Here is a 19,107-nt window from a genome sequence, read left to right as displayed (position 1 = left end):
CCAATATGTATTAGTATAAATAAAAAAATTTAAGTGCATCAATAACAAATGTAAAACAAATTCCATATTCAGTTTCACATTGGTTAAATGCTGTTTATGAAACTAAGCACCAAAAGAAATCAATAGAGTCATTAACTGTCTCACCCACTGAGTATAATAAATGATAGATTAGCTTAAATGTGATCAAACTTTTTCTCCTATTCAAAGGAAAGTACTTTTCTGTTCAAGGACCACTTAACAGAATGGTGCTGGCTGGTCTCCCTAACACCCAATTTCCTAAAGTCATTTGAAAGATGGGATTATTTAACTCAAATTCTAAGCAACTAATTTCAGCCTGGGACAACAGCTGTGGAAGGAATATCGTTGCCTCGGGAACATCGCCTACATATTGGATATCTCATTTTCGACCTCTTTGATCTCTTGAAATGATTCATTTACTAAAAAGAAAACTCACCTGCTCAGTGTTCTTATGTTTCTTTTTAATGAAAAAGTGGCCAGTTTTGTAGGCCATGCTTCTTGGCTTTTGTCAAACAGAAAGTACCTTCTGAATTTCATGATTGGCAAACTATCTCTCAGGAAGGCACAACTGGAAATTCAAGATAGAGTAAAATCAACCTTTAAACCATGCTTGAACCAATTGCGTTGACTATATTCATTTTAGGTTGCTACTGGACAGGTGGTATAAAATTAGAATTTAAATCAAAATTTTCCGTTACTACCTTTACTTCCTATTTGAAAAGAAAATTCAGAACATTTATACTATGCAACTATCTAGTTTTGATCAGAGATGTTTTTACACTGTTTTCCATGGATATATTAATACTTATTTACATTTCTTTCTAAAACCAATTTCAATATTTCTTCCTACCTTTTAGAAATATCCATTACACTCTGACAATATATAACTAAAGCAACTATTAGAAAGATATTTTCACCATTTCCTTCTGCTTAGATAACCTAAATTTTCCTTACATTCAAGAAAACTGGCCACTTGCTTTTTCTCCTATTAAATAATCAGATTCAACTAAGATTGATGTTAATTTTTCTAGATACTGGATACTGAGCATTTTCTTCGATGTTGTCCTATGTTCTTTTTTCTTTCAGCACTCTTCAAATTTCTATGTCTTTAATGTTGATTTTAGTTCTGTAAAGTAGCATACATTTAATTCTTCACAGTCCCAAATAGCAATGCAAAAATGGTAACAATGAAAAATAAATGTTAAAATATTATTTACTGCAGATAAGATAGCTGCATACTTCACAGAAGTCCAGGATATATGCATATGTATGTATATATACATGCACAGACATGCATGTGTATATATATACATATACATTAGAGAGAGAGATATTCTATGATCCTATATCTGTCACACTATATTTAGCTCTACAAAAGTATAATAAACATATGTTTCTGTAGTTATGTTCACAAAAATGACAAAAGAATCAATATAGCCGATAGAATTGATGGGCTCTATTTTTACAGACCATTTCTTTTCCTAAAAGTTTTTGGTGGTATATTCTTCTACATCTTTATTCCCAGAGAAATTACTCTGATGCCCTAAACATCCATTCATAGTCCCCCTTTGAACGGTGAGTGATGACAGGTGAACCTCAGAAGTGGGGGTGGGTCAGTTCCAAGCTCTGTGACATAATTGCCTTTGTACATTTAGGATTGCTTTTAAAGCAGACATTTTCATTGGTATTTGAAATAAATGTCCATTATTTTATAAATAGAAATAACCTATGAAAATTTCTCAAGCAATTTAAGTAGATTTAAGTAGACTTTTTTTTGCTTTCTTTATCTTTAATATGAAGTTACCCACTTGAAGTATTCTGAAAGGTTTAAGAGGTTGAGCCCAGCACACCAACTATTATTTCTACCAATTAAGTAATCTCTAATCACATCATCTACAGCAGAATTATCCACATAGCTTTATCTCAGTCACCATCTATTGCACTCAAAGAACACTATAAAGATGATCATTTTATTTAATTTCATGTTATTTTACTGTGCTGTTTTTTATTTTATCAAGCTGTGAAGGAAATAATGCCAGTGTGACCTGAACTTTATCTCCCCAGCTGTCAGAGTTTATTGAATAAAAGGTTATGGTTTAAATTCAGGACAATCCACTGTCTGACCCACATCAATAGTCTTTCAGTCTCTTTCACAGAAATTGATCAGGTCAGTCGGGCAACATTTTTTTTCCTTATATCATCTTTTACAGTGGTAGCTTCATAATCAATTTTTTAGCTTACATAAGGTTTGTTACAAAGTCTTATGACAAGATTTTCAAGTATAGTAATTATATTTATTTCAGATGACCACCTTTAGTATGGTAAGTGATTCTATGTTCTTCACAGTTTTCACATTTAAAAATTAAATAATAAAATTTTTTAAATAGGATGAGTGTTGTGTGTGTGTGTGGGTGTGTGTGTGGGTGTGTTTCTGGCATCAGAAATGTTCTTTAATCTCTCATTGATTCCAGATTCTATACATCTACAAATTTGAGATTATAAATGATTTTTATCTATTTTTGAAGACTACCTATTACTGTGATATTTATAGTTTTATAGTGTTTATAGTAAATTACCTGAGGTTTTATTATTCTCCTTGTAAATGTAAATTTATCTATATATTTTATCAATTTATTTTTTAGAGGATATCAACAACTGGTAGGTATAGCTTCATGATGACAAACCAAACAAACTTGACCATTTGTTGTCAAATGATATAAAAGATTTTAAGGTATATAAAAATAGGATGTACAAAAGTAATAATCTTTTTTATAGAACAATTTTATGTAGGCAATTTTGTCTAGGTCTTTATAGTTGTACATTAGAGTAAAACATACATCCTTTAGTTGCAATTATATAGTCCAAAACACACTTTATTCTGCACTGCATGATAACCTACAAAATATTATTTTTTTCTCTAAGAAGATACGTTGCTATTCACAGTGGCAACATAACAGATTTCCGTATGGTGGATCTCATATACTTAAATGATTATTATTTTTGGCTTTTAGTTTGCTGCCATTAATGGAAAAAGGGAATCATAAAGGTGATTCTGCATTTTCTTTGTTTGTAATATCAACTATATATTTTTCTTCTTAATATAAGGAGAATCAGATGACATTATTAAATATTTAAAAGCCTGTAAAACTAATTTCAGTATTTCTAAATGACCTATGAAGCTCTAGTATTCTTCATTCCTCTTGATCTCAGATTAGGTTCACATACTCCATTCCATCTATCAAAATTTCCTATGCACATATGAATAAAAGAAAAGAAGAATTTTTTAAAAAGGAAGGAAGAAAAGAAAGATTTGGAAGAAGGAAAGGAGAGAAGGGGAAAGAGGGGAAAAAAGCGGAAGGGAGTAGACAGTAGGGGAGAAAGGAAGCAAGGGAAAAAGAGGAAGAAAAGGAAAACGCTCTCAGAGGTTTAACTTTAACCTAATCCTAATGTCCCAGAGACATTTCTTTCACGTGAAAATATGTGTGACTTTTAAAATCTGATTGGCTGATTGTGAGGCACTCTGGAAAACAATTTTGGCAGTTCTTTTAAATACTAAATATCAATTACCAAATGCCCTTGGCATTTATCTCAGAGAAATGAAAATGTATATTTAATACTAAAACTGTACATATTTGTAGCAGCTTTATTCGTAATAGGCAAAACTGGAAACTACGCGAATTTCCTCAACAGGTCAATGGCTAAATAAACTCTAGTACATCCGTATCACGGAACTCTACATTGCCATAGCAATAAAAAGGAATGAACTCTTGAATCACACAAAAACCTGGGAAAATCTTTAGAGAATTAAGCTGAGTGGGGAAAAAAGTCATTTCAAAGATGTTACATATTGTATGATTTCATTTATAGAACATTCTCAAAAATATGGATATGAAGAATAGATAAGTAGTTGTCAGAGTATAGGAAGGGGTTGAGGGGGAGGAAAGTGTGTGGGGTCATAAAAGGGAAGCATGAATGGCCCATTTAACGGTGGAAAGACCCTTTATCTCACTATTATCAGTGTTAATATCCTGTTTGTGATATTGTTGTATAGTTTTGCAAGATGTTACCACTGGAGGAAACGAAGTAAAATGTATAATAGATACTCCTGTATTATGCATATGAACCTGCTATTACCTTAAAATTTGAAAAGTTTTTACGGTAAGATTTAGGATAAATTTCATTATGCATATAGTATATTTGAAAGTAGAATATATAGCAGAATGCTTAATGGCATAGTCAATTAAATACACATGTGAGTGATGCAAAGTTTGACAACAGTATCTTTATTATCTTGCAAAATAAAATGTGCTGTTGTCATGTTTATAATGACCAGTCAACTCCCTGCATTGGGTAACTACTTTAGCATATTTTTTATTTTCTGTGTTGTCTCATTCACTATCATGTTTTATACCTATATGTTTTTGCCATAATGATGTATAATTAGAGAGAATGTTTTACCTAGAAGCTACAGAATCATAGGTAAGCAAGCAGTTTTACCAGCAATGGAAGATTTATATGTTTTGGCAAATTTGGTTACCCGGTGTTAGGCTGTCGGATTATTTTTAGAATCATATTTAAGCACTCAGATAGCCATTCCAAAAATAAAGGTTTAACATTAACATTAACAAATAGTTTAGTCTTATCCCAGGTAATCTAAGAGAAGAGGAACACATTCTTAGGTGTTTGATTTATTTATACCAAGTACTACTAGTGCAACTGTCACCATTCATTTGTTAAAAATACTGTCAATCTTATGGCCATTTCTGACTCCCACATGACAGTTTTAAGGTTTATGTTGAAGATGTAAGGCATTTTCAAATGCCAAATGTTGCAGATTACAGATTACAGAGACTTGTTTTTGTGAATCTTCTCCATCAACAAGAGTTGCAAGTATTTATTTATGATTTCTATAGTATTTCCTTAAAATATTCATACACGGTTATCATAATTCTGTCAATATATAGAACTCAGCAGATTTTTATTCCCTATCTATAAACTTCAGTTTCCATTCCCATTTTGCAGGAAAATGGGAATGCTTTAAAACTTCTGACCTCTCTTAAAAAGTGGAAACCAGAGGCCAATGGCGAGAGTATTCGTTACTATAGTAAACTTTTCATCCATTTCCCATACGTGTGCTAATCAATGTATTCACACAGGCGCTGCATCATTAGAACAAAAAGTCTTATATTTGCTACTCACCTAGGCTGTGTCCACTCTAAGCATGTGCAGAGGCTACTGAATCTACAGATAAGCATATACTACATAGAATATGATTAAGCGTATTATGAATTATAAAGCAGAGGGTGCAGAAGGAAGAAATTCTTGGTGCAATATCTTCAAATCTTCTTCCTTCTGATAATCTCAACAACTTCAGGCACATCTCACTTGACTCCCAGAAGAAGGGAAATTTACTGAGGACTGCCTCCTACTGTGTCTTATACTGTTGACCACCAGTAATGAATAGACTTCATCGGCCAAACACATGGGTGCCCAGAAAATACTTTTACATAATAAACTGTCCCCACTATCACTTGAATATGAATAAATACATAAATAGCCTAACATCTTTTAAGGTATTTGGGGTTATTTTGTGTGTTTGTTGTTCATAATCCTCACTCCTTCTGCATGCACACAAATAAACACATTTCTTAAAAATAGCTATTTTATTTTCTTAAGTTTCACAAATTTCCATTAATTTACAATAAGAATGTCTCTTTTGGGAAAAGTATTTGTAAGTGAAACATATCATCTCACTGTAAAATTCCTTGTGAGAATAAAGGCTGGCAGATATCCCCATGAAAAAACACAAATACCAGTCTGAGAATCCGCAGGGTAAAAACAAATAATACATGAGAAAAACAAAATTAAAAACACATTGTATGTAGTATGTATGATTATAATAAATAATATATATGTAATATGTGTGTAATCAATTAGACTGAATTAGCGAGAAACAGGAGTGTCATTTTAAAATTCAGCTTTATGTTATAAAATAGAAATGTCCAAAGTCTGTGAGCCAAGTAAACTGAAATAGTAAAGGGAAGAAGAATCAAGTGCATGTTTATTTGGTCACCAGTGCCCTACCTGTGTGAATTTGCTGCAGTGAAATCCCTTATGCCATAACCATTGCTACAAACAGCCTCCCTCTAAGGTGAAGTGGGGGAGGGTACAATGTGCAATCAAATGAGAGTTAGAGAGAAGAAAAAAAAAAAAAAACCAGCAACCACCATTGCCACTGTCACACTGAGAGGAAATCAATGGAAATGGATGAATGGGGGGTAAGCCTCAACTGCTCTCTCTGGGCCTCGATTGGACACAGCTAATCCCTGTGACCTTTAGGAAACCAGAAGGAATAAAATGACCCCAATAATCAAAAGCACAATTAGAATGAAGAGTGCAAAACCGTGACTGTGGTTAGAAGAGGCAGACAATGAAGAGACTACAGAGGAAATTTGTCCCTTTAGCAGTTGAGTGAATGCAGCCTTAGAGGTGCCCTTAATGGTCACAGATGGATGGCAGCCACAAAACACAGGACACATGAGGGAGGGCAGGTGGGGAGGCATCACAGCTGTCACGTGATCTGGGGCCAAACTGCAGATGCTTCAGATGTCCCCCACCACCCTCCAATGCATCAAGCATAGTTTCTATCTCTCTAGAGGAGGCAGTAAAAGAAGTTGGGCAGATGTTGAAATATCACTGGGTGAGGAAAAAAAGTGTTTCATCCAAACAGTGAAGAAATCTGCAGGGTAATTTCAATATCAAGTGTGTTTTATTTTTCTTAAGAAATAAAATTCAGTGAATTCATCTTTATCAGCACAAAGCAACCAGGCAATTAGGCAAACTAAGTTCTGCAGTTCAAGTAGTCTGCCATAAGGATGACATGCTGTCTGTCTGTGTGGAAATACTTCCTGAATGATTCAGTGGGGTGCTCCATGGAAATGAGTGCTGAGGAAATGCAATGAGGTGAAGATGTGAAGAAACACAGTTAGACAAAAATGACATTTTCAAAATTCACTTTTCTCTTGAATTTTAACTGATACGTTATTCACTTTTTCTCTTATATAAATTCTCAACTGGCAAATTAAATAGAGACAGCGTGTGTGTTTTCTCATTACAGGAGGCAAATATGTAGGATTTTGCTTGTTAAGAAATGTAAATGATCCATTTAAATTGACTTGTAATTTGAATTATAATAATAGCAAACTTTTACTAACTTCTTACTGAGTATACAGGGTTATCATAAGATTTTATAAATAATTGCTTATTTAATGCTTACAACACTCCTGTGAAATAGATAACATTATTTTACATTTTGTAGATGAAGAAACTGAGGTCAATCAATAGATAATATATAAATAAATAAAGTAACTTGCCCAAAGTCACAGGGTTAGCTAGTGGCTCCTAAACATTACACTATATTGATTATCTAAATAAATGATAACATATATTTAGCTGTAGTGATTCCAAAATGTCAAGTAAATAATTGGATATTTTGTCTGACTTTAACAAAGCATGTGAATCTTACTTGAATATCATTCTACACAGTAAGCAGTAGCAGTGATTATGAACATGGATTATTAACATACTTAAGGGAAGTGGCAATAAATTTACATATACTATGATGAGAAAAGAGCACTGAGTAAAGGATAAGGAGATTTCAGTTTTTACTTCAGATCTCAGATGTGATCACCGTACCTCAAACCCAGGTAGCTACATCTACAAAAGGGATTCTATTTCTTCCTGATTCCCCGTCCATCATTTTAATGCTATAAAAAGAGTACTCCATTAATTTAGGGATAGCTTTTATGCCATTTCTATGCCTGAAACTGTGGGATGTATTTGTTCATACTATAAGGGCAGCTGGGACACCACCTGTTAACTAACTTCAAGCACCATTTAATTAGCCTGTGTTGCAGTTACTTTGCTTTGACTGGAAGGGAGTGGAACAGTAGCAGATGCTAAGCACAATAAAAGAAACGCCTTTGAATACCAGGGCAAAGTGGGTGGAGAAAATGACAAAAAAAGTCAACAGACGGAGAGAGCCAGAAGTATTAGTAAAATGGACCGGAAATTAACTCTTACAGTAAAGTTCAAGGCAGCAAATCTCTGCAGATTAAATTCCAACCCAGCAAGGTATGGGTCACATCAGATATTATTGAGGATTGGATTTGAGGATTTTGAATAAATGCAGACCTCAACCGGACAATTGGCTCAGTTTTTAATGCTATAAAGGGGTAGTCATCACATTATTTCTATGATAACCTCCACGACCTTCTTAAACCAAACATTCAGACATCAAGAAAAACATGTTGTGTCACACTGAAGCATAATTTCCCCGATTACTTTAAGAGCTCCACTTTGTCAGTGTTTCCACTAGGAGAGGTCTGGAAACAAATGGTTTGTAAATTATGATCATTTCTCCATCAATAGAATGATTTCCATACAGGAGGCACTCTATCTTGTTTAGTCAAATTAAGTTGAATTAAAATGAATTAATAGCTTCTTCTGTGGCATTTATATTCTTCTGAGTCACAGGCTTATCCATTAATGAATCTGCCTTCCTAATATTGCACTAGTCTATTTTATGTTAATAGAATTGTTTTATATATACATATATATAAAGCAGACATATATATATATATATATATATATATATCTGTTATTGATGTTCTTGCCTCAATATGTACTAGGTGCCTTTTATTTACTCAAATTTCATCAGTCTGGTGTAGCTAGATGTACCCCAAATTAGCTTAAACCAAATTGTATTTGACAATTTTTGTATAGTTACTCTACCATTTTTTTCAGAATTGTAACACTTCTGGAGATTCAAAAACAGAATGTAATATAAGCAAATGAAATATTAATTCCAACTTGTTATCATATCACTTTAGTTTCAAGAGGAGCCTCTCAGAAAAATGCAGTCCATTCATTCAAATCAGAATGTATCTATATTTATATTTATAACTATATCTATATATCTATATTAGAAGTTCCTAAAATCAGAGGGAATTTGTAAAACTTAAATATAATTCACCTACCTGGCAATATTTAAAAACCTTCCTTGTTTATTCATACTATAATTTTTTTTCCGTTTTTAGTATTACCACAATTTATTGCATTTTATATCCAGTTTGCTAATCATCCCCTTTAACAAGAAAAAAAAACTCTTACCAGTAAGACCCTTGCCTGAATTAAGTTAAATAAGATTCTATTTCCAAATGTATACATTACATTTACAGGGGAGAGAGAGGAAGGAATATGTTATTCTATCAGAAATAGTAATTTACCATACTCTAGTTCTGAGTTTGATTTATGGTGATTATAATATTTTAGGTAGATAAGTATATGACAACATCCCAAATAAGGAATTAATTCATGTTCATTCATTGAGAAAAGTTACTTCCATCTTAAACCCTTGACTCCAACAAAACTATGGCCCAGTGTTTCATCTAGTCATTCAACAAAAAATGTATTGATTGTCTACTCTGTTCTTAAGCACTGTGTTAGGGCTAGGCGTAGGAAGATGAATAAGACATGAACCTGTCTTAGTCACCCTTAAACTTACACCAAAAGATGTGCCTATGTTGTTAAAGAAATACTTGTCAAAAAAAAACTCCATGTATCTTGATTTCAGTCAGTAGTTTGATCCCCAAAATCAATATACTTTGAAACATTGTGGGCAAAGCCTTATGCTTTGGAACCCCATTTTAATCTTTTATTGTGTATTTCTTGCTTCAACACAACTGACTACCTTATTAAATACTTTATTTTATTCTGCCTGTAAAAGGGCACATGAAGAAGTTCTCGTGATATGCTCACTGGACCTCAGAAATGGACTTGTGAAATTATCCAATCTTATTGTTCAGTGACTAGAAAAGAATCACTAACCTGGTGTCCCATTGTTTGTATGCTATTGAAATGCCATCTAGTTCCCACAGTTAGATTGATGAGTAAATGGAGGTCATGGTGTGTAGTGAAAAGTGGAGTGCTTTGGAGTCGGAAATCATCTGAAATCAAATTTCAGATCCACTATTTACTAGTTGCATGACAGAAGCAAAAGAACTCTGAGATTCGGTTTCAGTATCTTGAAAACGGAAATACTGATGAGAATCATGACGATGATGGCTAGGATCATGATCGAATTGTCAGCATTACATGAGAACACATACATGCATTTAAAATGATGTGTTCTATTAAATAGACTAAAGCATTATATGAACATTACTTGTGATCATAATCAGTGCAGGTTTTACTTTCTTTACTTCACATTTGATTCATTCAGTTATCTAACCACCTACACCAGAAAATGAGAAAAAAGCAGTAACATGTATTTTGAGATCATTGTATGAATTTTTTTTTTAATTTTTATTTAGTACCGTCCTGACATGTCAGGCCACAGGATAAAATTACCTACTCTCCATTAAGATTATTTGAGCTTATCCAAATAATAAACTACTCTAACATTTTTTCTTTTCTCAAAACTATTGGAAGACAAAGTTTTCAAATTTTGAAAGAACTATCCAGTCACTAAAAAATTTATTTGAAAACAGATTTTACATCAAGGTTAATGTTTTGTTTATTTTATCAAAACACAATATCTAGCAAGTATTATCCACTTGGATGATTGTAATCATGGTTCTTCTATCTTTGAAAGAAACATAAAGAAACAACTTTGATTTTTCTTATACCAGCAAAATTGGAGATGGTTGTAACACATTGTTTTCTGTTCTCATATTGCTGCTTTAAAAATAATTTATTCAATATTTAGTGGTAATTTTTTAACTTCAGACATGTTATATCTAATGTTCTACAGTACATAGATTTCTTCAGCTATTGTAAATATATTTCTTTGTTTGCATCACTCACTAAATATTTTTAAGGAGACACCACCTAAAAGCACCTACTGATTTTTTTTCCTCTCACTGTCTATAACATAATTTATATTTCTCCCCTTATTCTCAGTTCAAAAAAATGGGACAGATAATAAAGTACATTCAACAATTATTTGGGCTATACATGATTAAAACAGAAGTTCGAATTTAAATTAAATTTGATGTTATAGAACTTTGATTCAAATTTAAAGCTTCACAAATATAGGGTTTTTTTGTATTTGATTTTATAATTCATTCCCTAGGTTTCTAATTAAATGTTCTCAGTACTCCATTTAAAGTATCCCTTCCATGCATTCCTCTTGATTAGTAGGAAAGAATCAATGAGAATTGATCCAATTTGTAGAACACAATTCTCATATTGATAGTAGTTTATATTCATTTGCTTTTCCCTAATCTTTTATTAATGGTCATCTTTAAAATGTCAATTAATGCCAAAGCTCTGCCCTGTGATAATGCAAATCTATAAAGAAACTAGTTTGACAAGTTATAGTAAGTAGGGCAAAAGGAAGAAGCTTTTTATGTTTTATGTTTTTATTATACATAACTGAGTGTGACAGAAGGAAAGAAGCTTGAAAACCCTAATGTTTTGAGCTGTGATTACAAACCCAATTTAAAAATTAAAAATGCATAAATAAAATTCTGAATTTAAACCAACAGGCTTTTCTCTTAGGCCTCTACATTTCCCCAATATAACACTGGCTACCATGGGATAATAAACAATGTAAATAACTATGGATTGAATGCTACTGCAAATATGAGTCTTTGTACTACAAAACTAATATTACCTATTTTAACACCGCTAGTGAAAGAGAAATGCCATTGCATGATTGTCTGCTGCATATTATAGAGAAGACTTTAGTTCATTAAATTTTCATCCACCATCCTTTAAACTTTTTAAATGTTTTTCATAAAAGACTGAGTGATTGGGCCAAGTGCGGTGGCTCATGCATGTAATCCCAGCACTTTGGGAAGCCAAGGCGGGTGGATCACCTGAGGTCTGGAGTTCAATAACAGCGTGACCAACATGAAGAAACCCCCTCTCTACTGAAAATACAAAATTAGCCGGGCATGGTGCTGCATGCCTGTAATCCCAGCTACTCAGGAGACTGAGGCAGGAGAATTGCTTGAACCGGGAGGCGGAGGTTGCAGTGAGCTGAGGTCACGCCATTGCACTCTAGCTTGGGCAAGAAGAGTGAAACTCTGTCTCAAAAAAAAAAAGATTGAATGATTGGTAATGTTACGTCATATTTTCCATATCTCTTTCACCCAAGGTAGTTTTTATTCAACCATTTGAGTGTGAGTTAGAGATATGATATCTCATGCCTTAATTATTCCACATGTGTATCTAAAAACTAAGTACGTCATTTTTTCTGGAAACTTTAAGCTGGATCTTAAGTCTTCATTGAACAATCAACAATTTTTCTTTCAGAAAGGCTTCATAGCTGATATTGTATACTATATTATAGAATGGTCTTCTCACTCTTAGTTGCCTGCTATTGGTGATAGTAAGTTTGATTACTGAATTACAGATATGACTGTCTGATCTATCAATTATCAAAGTGTATTTTTTACTTCCAAGTTAGCAAATACCCTCTGGGGTGATACTTTGGCACTGTAAAATATGCTGTCTTCCAACCATTTTTCACTTAATAGATGTAGGGGTTTGGGGAGATGCTGGCCAAAGGACATAAAATTTCAGTTAGGAGGAATAAGTTCAAGATACCCATTGTACAACATGATGACTATATTTAATAACAATGTATTGTAGTCTTGACCATCTTTAAGACACTCAGTTTTAAGTGTTCTCACTACAAAAAATCATGGGTGCATAAGGTAATGCATATGTTAGTTAGCTGTATTAAGCCATTCTAAAATGTATACATACATATCTCAAAACATCATGTTGTACTTAATTTAAATTTGTCAATTAAAAAATAATTAATGTTTAAAGACCCAAACATTTAATGAATTGCTATATTTAAAGGCAAAGTTTCCTTAAAGACATAATTTATATTGTAAAGGAAGATATAGGCGCTTATTTCCTTTTATAGTTGTTGCTGTTGTTAGATACGTGAAAGACTCTTTTAAGATGGTCCACTCATACACTGTGTGTGTGTGTATATGTATGTATGTGTGTGTATATATAGTTGCTGCTGTTATTATATATAAGACTGTTTTAAGACGGTTCACTCTTATATTGTTTGTGTATATGTATGTACTTGTATGTGTGTGTGTATATATGTATATGTACATATATACATACATATAACCTTATATATTGTAAGTTTAAGTATGGCATGCAACCCTTACACAAAAACATATAAAATCACTTAGCAAAATATTTATAAAAGATAAGCCTATAGGTCAGAGTTCAGTTTTAACCCCAGGTGCTAACTTTTTACTGAATTGTAAAATACTAAAAATATTTTAATATTTATGTAAAATATGTAACATAGGTAGGGACTACAGCAAAGAAGTAGGTTGAAGACAAGATGATGAGTGTAGTGTTGAGTGAGAAAAGGTGTGAGGCTTCTTAGAATTTACATGAAGTTGAATCACCAATGGAAATAAAATTTGGTTGTTGGTAGAGCATCCAGTTGAGAAATGTACAAGTTACATATGTTATGAAAAATAATCGAAGCCTTGAGCGCGGATGAAGATATCTACAGACAGCATGTTGAAAAGAACAGGATGAAATCTGGAGCTGTGTGAAACACGACTATTTAAGGAGTATGGGGAGGGAAACAAGCTGTCATGGCTGAGGCATTAGTGTACATTCCTCCAGACTTGGAGTCAATGGATAGAAAATCTAGAAGACAGATTTTTTAAAACAAATTTAAAAAACAGGACTTAATTCTAAAATTGGAATTGATCACCCTGAAAAGCAGTGAAGGCCCAATGGCCACGAAATTCACAGGAACGCATACATCTCAGCAAAGGTTGTTATGGGAGTCCCTCTGACCCATTTCCAACCGTGAATGACTATGATGTTATGATTCAAGACTTCCTTTTTACATTGAAAGATGCCTTATCTGTTTGTATGAATTTGAGGATATAGGATGTACAACAGCATATGAGTTTATTTATAGCAAGCTTTTTATCCCCGCTCTGCATATAATACTGCTGCAGAAAATACAATTCACATCATTTTCAGTTGTTTCAGATCGAGCACCTATCACTTCAGTAAGGTCTGCATTCTTGGTTACCATCTCTTTACTAATTTATTTATTAACTTGGATTCAATGTAAAGTGGGTAGGTATACAAATGAGAAGCAGACAGAGTACCTGACCCTCAGGAATTTAGATTATAATGGGGGTGACAGACACATACAGCCTAGCACCTCTGATGCCAGTGTGTTTCTAGATGGGATGGCAGCTTTTACCAATTGCAGCTGAACCTATTTCAATTCAGGCATGGGTAGCCCTAAATTCAGAGCTGGGATATGAGAAGACCTCCTTTAGATATGGTGAACACACAATAGTCTCTTCCTCGCTAGCTTCTAGTCCATAGCTTGCATAATCAATGCTATTTAACCGAAAATTTAAGTAAATGTCTTTCGGACTGGCCTTAAATTAGTCCTCCAGCTCTCTTGCAGTGAGTCAATGGCTATTTCTTGTTATTGTTATATTTTGACAGGAAGGAGAAGAAAGAAAAAAATTAGCAAAGCAGCTAAAAATAGCACCTTTTGTTTCCTTTAGGTCTAGCATACCATTAATTAAAGGCAGAACAAGGTAGAGATACGGTAAGATTCATTGATTAATGCAAAAATCTATTCCTTCCTGAGCTTAAGAAGGGGCCAGAAACGTGATGAGTAAGGAACAGAGAAGCAAATTTATAAGCCACTTAAGATAGGTTACATGCAGGTGGGAAAATCTATTTTATATGATTTAGGTATCTCATTTCAAATGACAGTAACCTTATCTTCCTCATCTCTGTTGTTTTCATAATAATATCCCCATTTTCAGGAAGAATTCAATAACAAAGCTACACAAACCTCATCCCAAAAGTCTTGTAATATTGTGTAGACACACTGATTTAATTTATGTCGTGGGTTTGGATGATATGGTACTGTATCTTTAACAGAGTGATTAGAAATGTGTGGGTCCACATTAAATAACTGATTGTGTGTAAATTAAAAGTAGTAACTTCCCTTAAAAGTCTGCATTGTGTTACTAAAAAAAATAATTCATAAAATTAAAGTGATTCTAAACACATTCTATCATTTAAAACAAGATTGTAGGTAAGCAGGGTGGTTTTCTTAAAAGCTGTTTCATGCATTTGACCAAGCAATTTCTGATGATCTTCCTACAACAACCTCTTATATTTGGATAGTCTGCATGAGCTAGATGACTTGTGACAGAACATTCTGAACACTGCCTCAAAACACACAAAAATGCCTGCTCCCCATTCTTTCTCATTGATGTGACCTGGAAGTTTGACCTAAACAACATGTGCATGTAATAAGTTCACAGGCCGAAAAGGTAAAGTGGACACTTTCTGCCTTATCACTTGCAGCATCTATTTTAAGGGTAAAATGACAGCAGCCATCACTAGAGAGGCAAGGACGAATAAAGCAAGAATGAATATCTTTTCTCTTTTGTCTGCACAGATCTGAACTTTTTTGTTTGTTTGTTTTAGCCACATCAGGTTATTATAATTATGTGATACTTGTGGGAAGGAGGAGGGAAAGCAGGGAGATTAGTGGGGATAAATATGCTGCATGAAAAAAACCAAGTGGACTTATCTTAGTCTTTTTATTCCTTTGGAAGAATTTCTAAATCATCCCTGAATAGCTGCGTCTAAGACAAAATATGTCGACCGAGCTAGTGGAGACGCAAAATTAATGACCTCCGTGATGTTTCAGGAGGGCATTACCTGCATGTTCCCACTGGCTCATCCAGAAGTGACACACTGTTCCCCGAGTAAACATCTGCGCTTCTTCCCTGCGCGGAACCAGAAATCCTTCCTCGGTAGACAATGTTCAAGGTGATTCTCTTTAAAGCCTGCAGAACATCAGAACTTGAATGACCTATGGCTCCACCTTACTTGATTTAGGGGGGACACTCTCGGTTTGTATTGTGTCTCTGTCTGCTTCTCAGCAGCAGGCCTATGAACACCGCTCACAGTTATCTCACATACAGATGACAGGTAGAGTGATTGCGCACCAGGGAAATTTAGTGGTGTCACTGAGCTTCTAGACACACATCTACTGCTACTCTGCTACTCCAACTGTGGATGTGGAAACTGGAGTGTTGTGCCTAGCCTCCCCTCTAAAATTCTGCGTAGGAAAATTAATGTGCAATGTAAGAAAAACAGAAAAAAATGCATTTTTTTACTTGAGAAAAATAAGCATAGCTGAATGAAAATACTTATACGGATGATCATGATATAGAATCTCAAACAATTTGGAATGTTTTAAAATATCCAAACCAAAATATCCAAAGTTACATGTGTTTGAGTCATGTACTCGTTGCAGTAAATTTGTATCAGTCCTTAAAGACGAGAGATTGTTGCCTTCTGAAAGATGTGATGTTGCACGGCTTTCTTCCGTGTTTCTCAGGAAAAAAGTATGACATTTGTATCATCCTCCCTCTTATTTGACAAGACCTGTTTTTCCCCACATCCTCCCTGCCTCATATGAGGTACAGTCTCTGGAGTCTGTAATTGCCAGGAGATGAAGCGATGATGGGGAGTGATCACAGTCAATAGCTTTGATTAACAATAAGGTAGAAAATTAGCAATGCTAGCATTCAGCCACCCTGCCTCTCCCTCCTCCATATGCTCTCTCAGTCCGTGCTGGCGGCCTCGCAGAGGGCAGTCCGAGCCCTGCGTCAGCTTTGAAGTGCAGCAAAGGTGCAGGCAGAGCAGAGAATTAGGGAAATTAAGGAGAAAAAGTGGAAACTGTAAACCATGATGCTGAGACCTTCGCAGGGCTTAGTGTACCGCAGGAGGGGCAAGGATGAAGTGTGCTGTGTGTTGTCCTTGTGTGTGTTTCTGTCACATGTGGATTTACTTGTGTCTGGACATGCTGTGATCGAAATGGCAACTACTGTTACTACTGTGACCCCATCAGCAGCTCTGGTATTGTTTCCGACAGACCCTGAAGATCTAGAGAGGGGGAAGGACAACGGGACGCCGATCCCCACCTCTGAGAACGATGACAATTCGCTGGGCTACACAGGTAGTGTCTCTTTCCCAAATACTAACTTCCTCCTAAAATGCCTCCACCTCCATCAGTCATCAACCACCTGTATAAAATTAATCCCTTCATCCCTGCTTCCAGCTAACAACCACAACAACTTCTCATTTTTCAAACTTCATTCTGTTCACAGCAGATCATATTGCTAAAGGAAACACTTTTGTGAACAGAAATGTACATGGAAACTGTGGTCATTCTTATTGTTTTACTATGTTTAATACAAAAGAATGCTTATCAAGCTGAAACTTTGATACTGCTAATATTTTTAGAATGGTATTTTCTTAGAAATTTAATATTTGACTACATTGTTATCATAAAGGAAAAAAAGAACACTACCTGCAAGTAATTTGGATTAAAATGTATCTGTACCTTTTTTTTACACTTGTAATCTTAAAAACAACAGAAAGCAAAACTCTTAGAGCAATGTAATTCATAATCACCAACTTACATCTTCGGATTGTGTTTGCATGACTTATTGTTACCTTATGCACCAATGCCTTCTGAAATGCAGATGCATGTGTACACCAGCATAATTGTAACGAATTAACTAATTGTGTTAGAAATAATTGATATATAAGTGTTTAAGAGTGATTACCCTGGAAATATATGTTTCACATGGAATTTTTTGCTCTAAATATACTTGTATAATTTATACCTCTAACTCTGAGATAATTTGACTAAAACTTTAGATAAGGAGAAAGAATACAAGACATCACTTATAACCCATTGAATTAGATAATGTTGTAACAGTGATCTTATTGTAAGATCAGCTATTCATAATACTCTCTTCACTGGTCCTTGTTAACACAGTTCTCCATAGAGTTTGCTAAGTTGTGGGCTGTGGATAGGTTGTGTGTGTATGAGGTGGGTTAGGTGGAGTTAGAGATGATAGAGTCCTCTTCTGTATCATAACAATCATATAGATGACTGTGTTAAAAGAAAAATGTAATTCAATAGGCACATTTCACTTTAGATAAAACAACAAACTGATATTTTACTTTTGAAGCATCCTCACAGTGTTCATAAATATCACTCTTCAATTTTATTCTTTGCCTACATAATTGTAGCTTTTAGACACTTGGAATAAGCAGTACAGTTAATAAGACCTTTATACGCAACTTTAATAATTTTATATTTATTTTGCTCTTGTAAATAACTCATTTGCATTTTTCCTGTCTTCCAACATAAGAATGAGGATTCACCCATTAACTCGTCATTTACATTAGGTATAGCTGCTGCAGCACACCAACATGGCACATGTACACACACGTAACATTAACTCGTCATTTACATTAGGTATAGCTCCTGCAGCACACCAACATGGCACATGTACACACACGTAACAAACCTGCACATTGTGCACATGTACCCTAGAACTTAAAGTGTAATCAAAAAGAAAAAAAAAAAAAAAGAATGAGGATTCAAAGACCAACAAATGCAATCCATGGGGATGGGAGGGCACGGGAGTTTGTGTGATACGTTCCCAGGAACTTAGGTACAAAAAAAGTTGTAAATGTCATCCCTTAGTACCACCAATACCAAAGAAGTTCATATTTGTGAAAGGAGGAATCCAAGATAGTATTCTTTCTCAGGGATATCCTCATTCGCCAGTGCTTCTTAGTTCTGTTCCCTTGTACTCACCCAATCTAAACAACTGCATTGTTTTGATACAATAATAGGGTTTGCCCTTTATCTTTTGTGGATTTCCCCAAAATTATGTATAAGTAATGAATAAATCATGTTGGAGTGTTGAATTAAGAGAATTTAAATAACAATGCATTTCAGATTAAATACAGCATTAAATTTTTTCATTTTTATTTTTTCCCTTCAAGTTAATCAGGTGCCAGATTTGTCCTGTTAAACATATCATTAGATAAATTAACATGAGGAAATAAACTTATACAATTATCTTTATAGTCTATAATGGAACTAACTTAAAGTATTACAATTTAATGCAAAGTGACTGGAGGACAATCTTCTGAAGAATCTTGTTCCTG

The 19,107-nt window shown here is 34.2% G+C and overlaps 1 protein-coding gene across 6 annotated transcripts in view; it reads left to right on the top strand.

The window, feature by feature from the left end:
- The window catches only part of ROBO1 (roundabout guidance receptor 1), a 1,151,573-nt gene that overhangs the window by 631,901 nt on the left and 500,565 nt on the right, over window positions 1–19,107 (top strand). For 5 of the 6 annotated variants that reach the window (XM_021932690.2, XM_021932676.2, XM_021932679.2 and 2 more), the window contains exon 3: window positions 17,009–17,092. The exons of the other annotated variant lie outside the window; for it this stretch is intronic. In XM_021932690.2, coding sequence (XP_021788382.1) covers window positions 17,009–17,092 — 84 coding nt within the window. The remainder of the gene's footprint in view (window positions 1–17,008; window positions 17,093–19,107) is intronic. 6 annotated transcript variants of the gene reach the window in all.

The sequence above is a fragment of the Papio anubis genome, chromosome 2 (genome assembly GCF_008728515.1).
Source record: "Papio anubis isolate 15944 chromosome 2, Panubis1.0, whole genome shotgun sequence".
NCBI classification, from domain to species: Eukaryota; Metazoa; Chordata; class Mammalia; order Primates; family Cercopithecidae; genus Papio; species Papio anubis.
Note: the sequence above shows the minus strand (reverse complement) of the source record. Positions and strands in the feature narration are given on the sequence as shown.